Source organism: Apiospora aurea, assembly GCF_038362705.1.
Source record: "Apiospora aurea strain CBS 24483 chromosome Unknown utg000005l_segment0_segment0, whole genome shotgun sequence".
NCBI lineage: Eukaryota > Fungi > Ascomycota > Sordariomycetes > Amphisphaeriales > Apiosporaceae > Apiospora > Apiospora aurea.
The window spans coordinates 6,495,548-6,510,996 of NW_027117392.1; the positions used below are offsets into that span (position 1 = coordinate 6,495,548).

At 56.0% G+C, this 15,449-nt stretch overlaps 2 protein-coding genes across 2 annotated transcripts; one reads left to right on the plus strand and one right to left on the minus strand.

Annotated features, from left to right (window-relative positions):
• Window positions 1–8,494: 8,494 nt before the first annotated feature.
• Window positions 8,495–11,269, plus strand: PG986_008499 (uncharacterized protein; the record flags this gene model as incomplete). Its single annotated transcript, XM_066844721.1, has 2 exons — window positions 8,495–10,726; window positions 10,832–11,269. 2 exons carry the CDS (start codon window positions 8,495–8,497, stop codon window positions 11,267–11,269), a joined length of 2,670 nt encoding a protein of 889 aa, XP_066700833.1.
• Window positions 11,270–12,962: 1,693 nt separating this feature from the next.
• On the minus strand, window positions 12,963–15,204 carry PG986_008500 (uncharacterized protein; the record flags this gene model as incomplete). The annotated part of the gene is made up of 3 exons (XM_066844722.1): window positions 12,963–13,313; window positions 13,416–15,067; window positions 15,126–15,204. The coding sequence occupies 3 exons, from the start codon at window positions 15,202–15,204 to the stop codon at window positions 12,963–12,965; spliced, it is 2,082 nt and encodes a 693-aa protein (XP_066700834.1).
• Window positions 15,205–15,449: the final 245 nt, after the last annotated feature.

Sequence of the window (15,449 nt, forward strand, 5' to 3'; positions counted from 1 at the left end):
GGCGGATGGTGTCGTACCTTGCCTTGTATCTACCTGTATATGCGTGTGCATTGTGCTAGTACTGCGACAACGGGCTTAGGCGCTCAGCGACGAGCGTGTATATACGTGCATGTAGTCGGATGTAGCAATCCGTAAATGAATGTTGGCAGACACATATATTGACCGTACATAAGCCAACCATTCTCATAGGGAGAGAGGAAGGACGACATGGTAGGGGGAGATGGCGAAGAAAAGAGACCCTTCATTCTCGTGTGTGGAAAGACCCTGTTTTTCCCCCTTGCGATGATGCAAACAGCACGATATCGACTTCCGAGACGGCAATCTACCTACATGTGCATGTTCCTGTGGCCTGGCAGGTCGAAATTGCCCTGCCGCCATCGTCTCATCAACAGCGGCAGCCTATCATCGCCTGCACCTCACACACCTACCTACCTATCCTGTAAACCCCGAGAAGGTTGGCCGGTGTCGGAACCGCAGCGCTGATAACGGGGTTTTCTTCGCGACCGCAAAACTTGGCCTGCAGTCGCACGGCTGAAGGACTCTGTTTTCAGTTTGATATTGGTCATGTCATGTTAAATTTCAGCGAGAATACATGACCCATCCATCTTTTCGAGAGCCGTTATTGTGTATGCATCTCCTTCTCTCCCCTGCCCACCCGCAGCAGGGACGGGAAATGCATACAGGACAGTACATATGCGGCGGCGTTTTACTGCTCCTGGCAGCCTGGGCTGGGGCTCCTATTACTAAAAATGTGATGGGTGGGGCCTCTGTCCGTGGCCTCTCTCCCATGGGGGAAGGCTGCTGATAGTGGATATGGTGGTGGACGACGACGGGGGCAGGGTAGGGGGTGTGCTTGTGCTTGGCCTGACTGCCAGGGAGGGGCACAATCGGCGTGGTCTAGACAACCCACCCAATCCGGTGCGGATCGGCGCCCGGCAAATGGTTGTGTGTCTCGAAATGAACACCGCCGCATCCGGAGCGAGAGGCGATACGGGATGCTGCTCGCTGCTGCTTGAGAGAGAGAGAAGAGGAAGAAAAAAAAGGGTGATATTACTTGATTGTGTAGATTACTTAGTGAATGAGTGGCATGATGAGACGTATCCGGGGGAGACGTCATCCGCAGCCAGCCTTGCCCATTTTACCCGAAGAGGGAAGATGACGCCAGCCCATCATCTGTCAGTTGGCTGCTTACCACTTTGCAGTCGTGGAAGCAAACGAACCTCTACAAGAAGACGGCTTGACGAGAGCCTCATGTCAGATATCCCGCGAGTTCATGCTTTACTGACTTGTGGCTCAATTCTCATTCAAGAATGGTTAGTCCCATGGATACCAGACACCGACATGGCCTGAGGATGGGATGAGGCTTGGAGGCCGAGCAAGGGTCGGTGTAAGTGCCACAACCCGCCGGAGCGTACGTGGATCTGGCGAATCAGCGCCGACCGTTGCGCTATCAATGGCCATTCCGGCATCGCGGATTTGGTTTTCGAGATAGCCCAAGCGTCGGCGGGGAAGGAAAAGTCGGGCGCTGTCGCTCGCTCGCTTTCTGCCAGACCGGTCTTTTGGCTCGGGAAGGGGCGTGGTGTGGTGTGGTGGAACAGTGTGTGTGTGTGCCAGAAACCTTCTCTCTCATCTCCTTCTCTTTAGTAATTAACATGTTATTACTCAAGCAAAATAGAAACGCCCCCGTTCGGCGATAAGTCCAGCTGAAAGTCAAAATGAATGGCGGGCCAGCCGAGCAGGCGGTGGGTTCGCTTAGGTCGTCCTGTCTCAAAGGAGCAATGCTTCGCCGCGCGGGCTTGATATGTACTGGTCTTGGTCCTCTGTCGCTGGTGGGGCTGCGGCGCCGAAATGTCAGTCTCACTGCTTGACTAGATTGTTCTCCGTCGCCATGGCATCGCGGGGTGATTGATGTCGATGTCTTCCAGCGCAGAGTAATGGTGCATCCATCGTACCAGTGTAAGCGAGTGAGCGAGAGTGTTGCCCGATAGTGTGGCCATGGGCAGACATGGATTCTGAGACGATAAGATACAGTACTTACTCAACCCACCGCCAGCTCTCATTGGCCGATAACAGACAGCTCCCGGTGGGACTCCATTTGCTCCAGGATTGCCCAGTTCGCAGACTCTGGAGTGCTGTCTGGAGTTTTGTTTGGAGCAAAGGTCCCGACTCCCGAGACATTGTGTGCGCGCTAGAGTACTCTCGAGTCTTGACTCCACCCGCCGCCAAGTCTGCACTGACAATCCTGGGCCAACGACTGCACGGTTAGTCAGGCAAGCAGGCAGGTCCTGGACGGACGGCCGGGGTACTGTAGGATGCCTGGCAGCAGATACAGGCAGTAATGCTCTCTGGCTGCATATGCTCTCCATATCCTCTCTCCAACCTTATGTACTTCGCCGGACGGTCTGGCGTGATTGTGATGATTTGCATGGGGAGTGGAAACGCTAATCCCCCACCCAGGAGGAATCAATGTCTTGTTGCCTTTTCACGATGGCACCTCGCAATCTTCACGATAGCAATTCGATAGCAATTTCAGAATTCACTGCTGGCAGCTATGTTGTCGAAGCGGAGGATGAGGCACAGCTGACTCGCCAACATCAGGTGATACGAATGCTATCTCGCCCCAAGAATGCCATAATTATCGACAGGCGGGGGTTTCATGTCTTGGTTGGGACGGTCACGGGATTTGGGTTTGATATTGGCCAACGAAAAAGATGCCGTTTCTGGTCAAGCCCGATGTTGTGTGTGGGATGGATTGGAAACATGGCATCTGGCTGCTGCCGCTACTTGCTTATGGGAATGCCAATACTGCAGCAGATGCAATATACTAGCTACATGCCCAGTATCACACCTAGCCATGTTGATTTATTCTCTTTTCTTCTCTTCATCCTCTTCCGTCTGATGTTGTTTCGTGTCGGGCGTCTGCGCACCGACGTTTGAGAGTCGGCGCGCATGGGCTGGCCTGGCGCAAACTCAAAACACCCATGGTTCACACATACCGGACAGGTTCTGGGTCGAACAACTTGGATGCGCGATATGTAGGTAGTCGTACGCAGATGGTCACGTCCGTTAGTGCCGAATGTGCAGAATCGCATGGCATGTACGTACGGGGGACGGTCAGATTCCCATCCATTCATCACTGGCCGAGCCACATGTAGGGACCCCCAATGTCGACAGAAAGGTTAGTTCACCGAGGGGAGGAAGAAGAGAGTCGGGACTCCCCTCTCCGAGCCGGGGGGATGGCACACCCGACGATGTTCGGCGCTTACATCTACATGTACCCAGATCGTAGCGGCGGGGGCTTGAAGCTTTCACGGATTAGGCTTTCCTTCCGCTGTCTCGCCACCTAGCGACGCCAATTAGACGACAAGCAGCAGCTTCGCCGCACACGGCCGAAGCCGTGACTAACAGTATCTCCTTTTAACGCAGGCTGTTTGAAGATTGGGTAGCCCGCATTCGGCGAATAGAGAGGTTTGGGACGAATACGGACTGGCATGGTGGATTAGCTGAAGCGAGCCATTTGGCAGAGGTGGGAGGTGGGAGAATGGGAGTCGGGAACGGCAACGGACGAGAATAGCGACAGATTCGCCAGGAGGAGTGACAGATAGACGGCTCTGCATCGGCCCATGACATGAATATGAAGGAAAGGTTTCTTGGCGGAATGCATATTGGCGAGGCAGAGCTGTTGAAACTCTAACCATATACAAGACGGATTGACATTGACATTGCATCAGACGATTCTGCGATGAAGGCAAAACCGAGGGAGACATATAAACTGGCGAATTTATTCATCACACAGTGTGTGCCGCTGGCCTTGGCTACTACCATTTGTCGCCGCCTCAGATAAGAAGAAGAAGCACGAACGCGGCGAAGCTGACGTTCACGATAGCGATCATCAGGATTGTATCATGCTGAACGGCGTGGCGTACTGTGATCATCGTGTTACGCAGTGTCATATTATGTGCATTTTGATATAGGACTCTGTCGTCGTCCAAGACCTGTCAGTGAAGCCCGGCTCGGGATTGCAGATTGAGGCATATGGCGCCATTGATTCGATTGGAAAGTGCCATGCGAAATTGGAGCCCTCCCCCTCGCTAAACGGGGATCGTCGGCAGGGGGGCAATACTTGGACTGTTCCTTAAAAATCGTTGTTATCCTGTTATTGGCGGCTGTCAAATTACCTAACCTATGGGGGCACCAATTGCCCAATGCCCATACGGCAGGTAATAGATCTGACTGGTGCAAGTCGAAACGAAGCCATCGTGCGCTCCAATGGGGCCTTTCCCTTCGCCGGGGCAGACTGAGACTGGCGCCATTCCTTGTTGTACCACGACGTCATCATCGCGCGTGTCGTGCAGCTGGGTCAATAAAAAAACACCCCCGCCAAATAATAGCATATTAGTAGGCCGCTGGGGCATCCCCTGTACGGCCAGCTGGTAGATTTAGTACGCTCTCCGCGGCCCTCTTTCTGGCCCATTCACTCTCTTGTCTGGTATCTGCAAACCCATATCCACCGAAAGAAAGAGCACGGGCAGGCTAGCGATTCGACGAATGGCACGATATCGATGGGGAATGGAGAGAGACAACAAGACAGACCCAGAGACAAGAGACAAGATAAAAAATCTCAAGACTCCATTTTGATGCCCAGTCCGTCCGCCCGTCTCTACTTCATAATTCAAACCCATAAGCATACCCACCCGGCTGCATTGCGTCGCAGAACTGCCCGCGCGCAAATACGTACCTACACATACGTACGTACGCATATACGACACGACGCAAGTCGATATCTTGATGGTTCAGATAAAATAAATACCTACCAAATGCGCTTTTTTTTCGCATACGATCAGTTGACAGAGTTTCCTGCTATTGATGCGTAGGTTCGCAGGAGGCGAAGCAGACCACGTTGTTGGTAATACCTACTTGGCAACTACTACTACGACCAGATGAGCGAAAGGAACCTGATGCCTCCCTTCCCCTGGACCACATGTTTCGAGGATAGTAGCGAAGTGATGAGCGATGCGGGCTAGAAATTCTTGATGAGGCTCAGTGTCCCGTCTGCTCCATTCCAAGGCCCGGGCGCTCGTTACAACAGTGCACAGGGTTATGGTTTTTCTTTGGGTTTGACATCGGTAGAGGGTAAAGAGAGGAGCTGGATGCTGGGGCCAGCAAAGGGAGCTAGACAGGTAAGGACGATTGAAGAACCAGAGGCAAGGTTGTCACTGGCCTCTTTCGAAACACAGCGGCGATATCAGACCAGACAGACGGACAAGCCCAGGAGATTTGTTGATGAATTTCTGCGTTGCATCGCAGGCTAACGCTGTAGGGTATCTTGCCGGTGTAGGCTTAGCTTGGCCTGGTGAATGACGAGAGAAAGGTGAGATTAAACGATCAAATCCGTGCGTGCGTTGCAGTCAATCAGTCCATCAATCCATCAATCCATTGGCAATTCTCGAACAGGGCGAAAAGGTCCGCTGCCGTAGCAGAGTAAAGCCACTGCGCCTCGCTTCTGTTCCGTTCTCGCATAATATTCTACCGCCACCATGCCTGTCTCCTGTTCCCGGCCGGGCTTCTTTTTCACGATGGGGACTCGATACTTTACCCGACCTGCCACAAAACCAAGATCCACGGCAAACGGAGGGAAAGCCTCGCTGTGCCAACCAGACCAGGGAACCTGTTAAGGATGCTAACTACGTAACGTATCCATCGCCGTGGAAAAAGGAGATAGCATCTCTGGTAGCCGTAAACCCGTCAGCGGTAGCGTAATAAGCGTTGGCTCGCTGGATGCTGGATGTAGGGTAAACCGGTCAACGCCATCCACTCAGGTATACAGTGTCGATGGCGTGGCCAAATACACGGCTGGCTGGGGTGGGAGATAGTGGGACCTCCTGGGCGCGCTCGAAGCTGCTCAACTCTGCTTTTTTTTCCACCCACCCCCAGCCAGAAAAAAAAAAAAAAAAACCCCCAGTACCCCAGTCGCGGCCCTGGCCCTGGTCAGACACAATTACAGCAGCAGTACGGTTGGCTTGTACCCAGGCTCCTCCTTGAACTGAACTCCTTTCAGTGGCTCTCCCGCAGTACTGTAGCAGCCAGCTGGGGCACTCACTGCACTGCAGCAGCAGCAGCAGTGGCAGCAATAGTAGGTAGAGGCAGAGGCAGGCAGAGACAGGCAGCAAGCATCTCCAGTTTCTGCTCCAGGCCCACCCCCATCCCCATCCATCCCATCCCGTCGCATCCCTTCATTCACGCATCCATCCCTTGAGAAAACGAAAGTCGACCCATTCTGCACAGAGTCTGCAGTCTGCAGCAGTCTGTGGGCACACCCATGTTCGCTCACTCATACCCTCCTTGGCCTTGGTCTTGGACGCGAGCTGCAACTAACAAGTACACTACCGCCGCCGTACCACTGCACTGCAACAGCTGCTAACGCCCTAGGTCCTTAGCGCCCTCCCTCCCTAATTCGCTTGGTGCTGTATGTATGCCCGCCCCCCAGCCCAGGTAGTGCAGCGCAGGTGCTCCAGTGTGTCAGTGACTTGGGCCGGTACTTGCAGGAACACCACCCCATCGTAACGATAAAATCAATTTTCGCTCACCGGGGTGTACCATTTGATGTATTTTCCGCTCGCGCTCTCTCTCTCTACCCTTTCCCTGCAGCAGGCATTCAGTCCTATCAGTCTTTTTTGACCAGACCCCATCCCCTTGCACCTTGCACCTTGCACCTTGCCAAAAGACAAGACGAGCGAGACGGGGGGTGGCCCATTCATTCAAAACCAACTCGTATCTCTGCCCCAACCATTATTAAACTAGCCCTCGACCTGCCAACCCACCCTCTTATCCTCCTCCTCCATCCCCAGCTGCTTTTTGCAACATCCCTCTAATCCCACCACATCCCCAGAGAACAGCAGCGTCTCTCATTGTCGTGGACTATCTTGAAGATTGTCACATCTTCACTAGATAACCCTTCAAGCTTGTGTGTGGTCTTGCTTTGCCCTCTCATCCTCAAGGTTCCCCGACACCTTAGCCGCACCGTCCCAGAAGACCGAGACCCCGAGAGAGAACCGTGTGTCTTGTTTTTTTTAATCTGGAGAGAGAAGAGAGAGAAAGGACCGAGAAAGGAAAAACCTGGAGAACGGACCGATTGCCCACCCCATTCTACAACACAACAACCAACCCTTGGGTCGGCTCATCGACCTTACGACACTTCGACCAGACTCTCCCCGTCTCGTCGTCGCCGCCATTGGTGTTGCTGCCCTGCTGCAACCATCGCCTCCCATTCCGCCGTGGACTCATTGATTTGGTTTTCCCGGTTGGACTACTTTTGAGCCTCTAAATCTTTTTGGATTGTGGCTCAGAAGAAAGGAAGTGCAAGCACGCCAACATAGAAAAGATTTTATTAAGGTTAGACAAAGGATAACGGCTCCGACGCAATCTCTTCGAAGCCAGCCCCAAAAAAAATCAAGAGCCCCCCTCGGCCTGTGCCCAGACTCCTGATCTTGACCGTCCTTCATTGTCCCCCTCTCTAGCTCCTCCTGCTTCCTGATCGACCACATCGCCTGCCGATTCACTTCGACGGCATACATGTCCGGAGCATCAGCGAACGAGTCGATTCTGCTTTCTTGCATAGCAGCAGCCCGGCCTTAGAGATCCTGGGGCTCTTCGACCCTTTTATCTTCTCACTTTCTGTTTCGTCCGGCACAGTTTTGGGGACATATAACGAACTTGCTCACTCAGAAAAGTTCGTACGACAGACCTAGTTTTTCTCGCCTACCTTCTTGCCCGGCTCTTGTCTGCATTCCCAGACAACTTGCCAGCACTCTCGCTCCTCTTGGGCTGCTTGGGATCGTATCTGCATTGTTGCTGGAATATTGCCTCTGCCATCTCCCTTGTCCCTTCGAGAGACTTACCTATCCGCTTCACCTAGCCGGCAACCACTGCGTATCCTACGGCAGTTTGCCCGCACGTTTTTACGTTATCATCAGATTCGATTGTAAGTCTCCCGCACTCCCTACGTCCCTTGCCTTTGGATCCCAAAGCCCCGATTCCCCAGCAGCCACAGCACCACCTGGTTCGACATCACAGCAAACGCCGCGGACGGGTTGAATCCTGACGATGAGAATTGCCGTTTCGGGATGTCCAATGCAAGACATGGGCGCAACGGTCGAAGCAGTGGCCACAGTCCATTCCTGAGTCCTGTTACCTCTGACAACGCCGCACGTCTGCAACATGTCACCTGGCCTAACCCCATACCAATTACCCATTTGCATTCCACAAACCACGCTTTTCCCCGGATTCAGATGTTCTTATAAATACATGAAAACCCGCCGCCTGCCAGCTCTCCCGGATGTTTGATGGGGGGTTGAAGCCAATTGCCCCCATCTGGGAAACGATCTGCTTGCTGCTTTTGGGGGTTCGTGTGGGGAAAACACATTCTTCTGCCTGTTTGGATCATGGACTTATGCGTCATCGCCTCTATTACTACTACTTGTTCTGCTGAGCGAGAATGCTGATCAACCCTTCCTTCACAGCCGCCGGCCATTGCGAGTGCCCCGCGATCGCTTTAACAGAAGGTGCTACTCACGCATCTCCCATCGATCATTGGTTCGAGACCTGGAGAAAGCTGTTTCCTTGTCTGCTTCCCATCAGGCAAAGCCCCAAGAACAACACCAGTCTTACGTCGGACAACCGCCTCCCGCCCATCAACCCACTACCTTCTTCTCTGCCTCGGCACCCCTCCACAGCGGGAATGCCTTACACGCCCCCCTCCTACCGCTCTCCTGCGTCCTCAGCTCCCACATCGCCAACCGTCAGTCGGAGGTCCTCCATCCATGGAACAAGCCCCACCTCGCCGAGCGCCCAGTCGAGGCCTTCGCTGCCTCGCTCTGCCTCGTATTTGACTAAACACAGACGTACACCCTCGGTGAGTGCTGGAGCAGGAGCAGCATCCACCCACTCCGCCAATGGATCGACGCCGGATATTACACCACCCGGGACCTCGGATGACTTGAAGGGAATGGCGGACGCGGCCGCGATAGCGACCGCCGCAGCACAGTTCAATGCTGGACCGGTACGGCAGTCCCCACCTCCAGTCACAGATGGTCGGTCTATGCCTGCCGGTGCCATCATCTCGCCGCCTGATTCCCAAACCTCCAGCGAAGATGAAGGGGCTGGCGGAGACGATGCCCGTGGTCGGGAAATCGAGAACTTGCGGGAGCTGCAGGATGCTATCAGTGCCATCCCGCAACACCGAGAAAGCTCTCCCGACCGGACTTCTTCTCCGGGCGACCTGCTGGTTCTCCCCTCGCAGATCGAGGAGATGACCGAGGGAGCCCAGCACCACAAAGCTCCGCCAGGCCACCGACGCGTCTCTCACATGCGCTCTAACACAGAACCTAACATCTTCGTCTCCAAGTCTGCAGATGCCACACCCACCGCGTCGGAAGAGGACTCGGAGATGGACGACCCTCCGCAAAAGCCCCAAATGGTGCGGAAGAAGTCGGGCGAGCTTGTACGGCCAGCGTTGAGGCCCGCCTCACAACGACGACCGTCTAGTATGCCCGGCACCCCCACCTTCTCCAAGGCCGTCCACTTCGATTCCCACCTGGAGCACGTGCGGCACTTCCTACAAGTCGATCGTCCGCTCGCCGTCAGTGCTGGATCGTCGCCTGCAGACAACTACGAAAGCGACACCGAGTACCCCTTCAACACGGACAAGTCGGCCACGCGGACACCTCCTTTCGAGTGGGAAGTCGTCATCCAGAACTTCCCTGTCGAGACCCCGCTACGGAAAGCCATGCCCATCCGAGTGGAGCGAATCTGGATGTCGCCCGATCAAAAGTCGCTACTTGGTTCCATTGCGGTGGCCAATTTGGCGTTCCAGAAGTCGGTCGTCTGCCGCTTCACTTTCGACTACTGGAAAACGACGTCCGAAGTGGGGGCCGAGTACAGCCACGAGATCCGACCCAGGGAAACGGAGGCCGGCCACGACCGCTTCCAGTTCACCATCAAGCTCTCCGACTTTGCTAATCTCGAGGCCAAGACGCTCTACTTCTGCGTGCGTTATAATGTTAACGGCCGGGAGTACTGGGACAACAACGCCGACTTGAACTTCCAGATTGACTTCCGCAAGAAGATGCTACCCCAGAACGGCAAGAGGAACTTCCAGGGTGCCAATTCCCGACCGTCCCATTCCCTGCCGCGCAGCAACCGCCGCTCAAGCCCGTCGACAGCCCCGAGACCCAAGTCTCTGCCTACCGGCGTGTTTGACGAGTTCAGCAGCGAGCACAAAATGTGGGACGATGGCCCTATCCATGAGTTCCTGGGCGAGGACAGTGCCCCGATCCGTCTCAAGAGGAGCTCCAAGTCTACGACCAGCCTGCCGAGCGACAACTTGGCCAACAAGCTGTCGGCGCCTAGTGGCCTTGCATTTGCCAACCGGTATGACTTTGGTGCTTCGTTGGATGCGGCCAAGCAGGCCCAGAAGAGCTCCGGTGGAAGCCCGCGTGGCAGCCCACGCAGTGATGGCCTCTATATGAAGCCTCACAGGAAGCTTTCATTCGGCCCGCCCATCCAGACCCAGATGGCCAACTCGACCGTCCAAGCTCCGCCTTCCCAGGTCAAGCAAGTCGCACCGTCCGGCCCTACTCCCGCCCAGCTCTCTGGCCCTCCTGGATCTCCGGCATCTGCGACCATCGCCTCGGCCTCGTATGAGGAAATTGTTAACAAATACTGCTTTGTACGTACTCCTGGACATCCTGTAGCCTAATGGGTACCCTGCTCCCCACGGATTCACGCCGCTCCCAAGATGAAAGACATCGAACTAACATGAGGCATGTTTCAGTTCAATGGCTCGAAGCAGTCCAGCCCTCAGTTGAAGGACGGAACTCTGCGCAACGCTCGATTTGACGGTGTCGGCGATGACTCCGTGGTCAACCAGAGCTCGGATTCCAGCATGGCCAGCAGCCCGATGATGGACAAGACTCAGCATGGCGCCCTGCGCTATGCCATCCACCAGAACCTGAACCCCTACTTTTCCAACACGCACATGGCTATTGGGGCTTCACCGGCCGAGTCGCCATTGAACGGCCTACCTTCTGCTCCGCGTCAATCATCGAGCCCGCCGGCCTCGCTCTCCGGAACCTTGTCTCCTCTAGCCGGTACGTCATCGTCGTCGGGCGGGCTTGGTTTTAATGCAGTCCCATTCCACCATGCACAGCAAATGTCAGACCGCTTCCCATTTTCGCCCGAGGCTCACGCTGCGACAGCGATTCGTGGGTGAGGCCCACTGCACCATCTCTACTCATACACACACGAAAACACAGAAACACAAAAACATTCACATACACACCGAGGCTACCGATAGGAAGGGGCCTCGCATAACTCGACAATAGGAAGGGTCGGCCCGTCCCTCTTTTGACGGAGCACCGGACCCGATCGTTCTCACCTTGTCATTTTCATCCTTTTATACCATGACTGGTACGGAGTTGTTTTGATTGCATTTTCTTCGGCAAGGCGTTCAAGGCTTCGGCAGCATCGCAACGGCAATATCCAGTTGCGTCATTGTCCTTTAAGCAGCACACGTAGCGAAGGGGAAAACAAAAACGGGGGGAGGTCACGGGGACATTTCTGAATTTTTGGCAAACGGCGTTCAGGCACTTGGCAATCCACGACTGGTCTCACGGGAGGGAGCCATTGGACGGGTACATATCTGATGACTTCATACGAATACCAGACCACCGGGGGTGTTTCTTTTATAATGCATAATGCTTCACCTCTCTACTGTCTGGGTCATTTGGCGTCGCGAAGAAGTGCGAGATTGTCAGCTCTGCGTGGTGGCGTGGCATTGGGTGGCCCAAGAGTTTGGCGCACCTGCAGGAGTTGGGATCGATAGAACGGGAGACAACTGGCGTTTTGATGATAGCTGACTCGAGATCACGGATGGATGGCCTTTGTTCTAGTTGGACTAGATTGCTGTCGCGCTTACTAGCAACAATTATGTTCTATCCAACCAACGTGCTTATGCTGTTATCCAGTCAGTACTGGGGCTCGGGACGGTGAACTGGTGATCTGTGAGACACTGCCCCTCGTGGGGTCGGCCCACCGCCCGCTCACTGGCCTCATGTTGATGTCTTCCCACATTGGACTCCTCATGGGATGACTGGTGCGCTTGTGGGCTCGCGCACTACCCAGCAGGTTGGCTAGAGCCCACTACTCAGGCTAGAGATGGGTGAAGGATTTGATGTTCTCCATGTTTTTGGGTTTGGAAATATTGCGGGATGGGCGGGTACGGAAAAACATCGATACCCAAGGGATAAACAAGATTTGGAGGCATTGGGCTCATCAGATACAGCAAATGCGCTCTCGAGAGACTTATTAGGCATATAGGAAACCGGGTACTCATAATAGATCGAAGCCACAATGGCTTCCCGCATTCAACATAATATGTATGTACATCACAGTTACTTAATGGCCTTCTTTGCTTCTGTCCTGTCGATTTGGCCGTCTTATGGAGTGCGGGTTGGGTTCTGCGGGCGTGTCTTGGTGGGCGTTCCCCCCCTCCTTTTTTTCCTTTTTTGGGGGGAGAGCCCCTCCTCCAAGCCTCCGAATAAACATCTGCCGTTGGGCAGGCAATGCAGCGGGCCGGACGACGCGAGACGCCCCATCTCACGCCACGTGTTCACGGAAGATACACGTACCGGCCTAGATTTAGTAATGAGAGATCGAGATGCAGTTAGTTGCTCGTGAGTGTACATGTGAAATTCTATGGTGGAACGGCCACTACTGCCTGACCCTGACTGCTGCAGTACCTAGGCAATGCCGACGAAAAAGCCCAACCTCATCGAGGCGCCCAACGGACCCCTCAACCTTGCAGGAACACCTACCCCCTTTCTCCGCCATCCGTCGACTCCCCGGAACGAATGCTACCTTGCCTACCTTTCAGTCAGTAGTCCCATTCTCCCTCCCTCACTCCCTCACTCCCTCAGCACGTACGGCTGCTCGCCCCGGACCAGGTAAACCTCCCCGACGAGCACGGCCAGGCCGACGGCCGTGGCGACGGAGACGATGGGCACGTTGGCCCGGAGAAACTCGGTCCTCTTTAAGAGGATGCCCTTCTTGGCGAGGATGTCGCGCCACAAGAGGCCGGCGAGCGAGGCGCTGAAGGCGGCGCTGAAGGCGCCGTAGTTGACGCCCAGGGCCGCGCTGTAGACGGCGGCCCAGAAGGTGCGGTCGCTGATGGGCGTGCCCGCGTCGAGGTGGAGCTGGCGCCAGGTCTGCAGGATGCGGCAGAGGAGGATGGTGGTGCCGATGTTGGTGCCGGAGAACTGTGGGGAGGATCAGCCAAGTTGGGCCAGTCTACTAGGCCTTTTTGAATGGGTAGGGGCAGGATAGAAAATGGGGCAGGATAGGAAAGGAGACAGGCTCACGTTGCAGAGGACCACGGAAACGAACCCCATGCCGCCAACGGCGCCCACGGTCCCCGTCTTGTTGACCCAGTGGTGCCACCCGTAAGCGAAGACGGGCACCCACCCCTTGGTGACGAGCGCCTCCACCAGCACGAACATGGCGAAGGCGAAGGGCACTAACGGAAACGGGAGGAGCGAGAGCACGGTCGTGGCCGTCGGGAACGTCGCCCGGGACCAGGCTTGCGCGTCGCGGAGGAGGGAGGTGAGCGTGGTCGGGTCTGGGGGCTGTTGGCGAGAGTGGCGGGGTTGGAGGTGGTGGGAGACTTGGCGCTCTAGGTCCGTGTCCGCGCTGCTCTTCTCGTCGTCGGAGGATGGTTGGGGCACGGGAGGCGTCGGCGCGGGGCGGATTTCGTCGGTGTCAGAGGAGGGTTCTAGTTCGGCACTGGTGGGCGAGACCACAGGAGCCTGACGCCGCCTCGGAAGCTGCTCCGACTTCTCACTCTGGAGTTGCTCTTCGCGCTCCCGCTCGCGACGCCTCTCTGCGACGATATCCTGCGCTACTTCCGCCCGTTCCGCCTCCCGCCTGCCCCGGCGCGCCAGCTCGCGTGTCTCGTGCCGGTTCAGCCAGCCGAAGATGACATCCCAGCCGAACATGACGACGGCCGCGGGCAGCGTGACCCAGTACACGGGCACCTCGCCCCCCGTGGACGCGTTGAGGGCCAGCACCGTGATGAGCGTGGCGGCCATGATGAGGGCGGCGAAGATGGCGGACTTTTTGTCGAGGTAGGGGTTCAGGACTTCGCGGAGGCCCTGTTGGTCGTCGCCGAGATGGGCGGCATAGGGGATGTTGGGGTTCACCGGGGACGCCTCCTCGTCGCGGCCCTCGCCCTCGGGCCGTTCGAGCTTCTGCATCTCGATGGTGCGGGGGATGAAGCTGCGGTCGCGGAAGACGACGAAGAGCAGGAAGGGGAAGAGGAGGACCACCGTGAACAGGACGGGCATGATGACGTTGGCCGTGTAGTCGATGAAGCGGATGCCGAAGGCCGCGGTCAGCACCAGGTTGGTCGGGTTGGACGACACGAGGATCGCGGAGGCGATGTTGGCGACGGCGAACTGGGAGTAGATCCACGCGGCGCCCGGGTGCTCGATGTTGGAGACGCGCGTGATGTACGCGAGGAAGGGCGTGCCCGAGAGGATGATGGGGTCGTTGCCGATGCACGTCGTCAGCGCGAAGAAGAAGCCGTACAGGTAAAAGTAGAGCCTCCGGCCGGACCGGCTGGCCCGGAGCACGCGGCAGGCCAGGTGGCGGATTAGGCCCGAAGCGTCGAGGGAGAGGGCGATGTAGGCCAGCGTGAGGAAGAAGAGCATGACGTCGACGGGGTCGATGCCGTTGGCGCCGAGGATGCCGTTGCGGACTTCGGGGCGGCCTATCGATAGAGTGGCGAGGAGGAAGAGGTCGGCAATCAGGGGGGCGGTGATCATGTTGACGGGGACGGGGGTGAGGCGGAAGAAGCCGCCCGCTTCATGATGGTTGGGGCTTGCATCTGCTTGTGATTGTTGGGACTGCTGCCGCTGGGGGATGATGCGGAGTTTGACCAGGGCGCCGAGGATGGCGTTCCAGAGGATGCGGGGGATGGGGAGGGGGATGTGGAAGGGGAAGAGCACGGCGACGTCTACGGTGAAGAAGATTGGTTAGTAGCGACTGGAGGCGGCTATCAAGGGGCTACTTACTGGCGAGGAAGAAGGCGATGAGGGTGACGATGGACTGCCATTCCCTGATCTGGCTCGTGTCAGTCGATAGGCTTTCCATGATACTATCTGAAACTAGGTAGGATTCCTGATCATACTAGATAATAATGCATTCATTTTCAGATTGACTTACACCAACTGTCCGGAGCGATGATGCTTTAATACCTATACGTGTGCAGGCTTCAACCTGTCAGGACAGTGAGAAGATCTCGGCGCCAAGTGGCCTGGATCATGTATCTCATCCCCTTCATTCACCATCCCCAAGCCGCATATGCGGCAGACGCTCAGCCCATCTGCCGTCAGTCA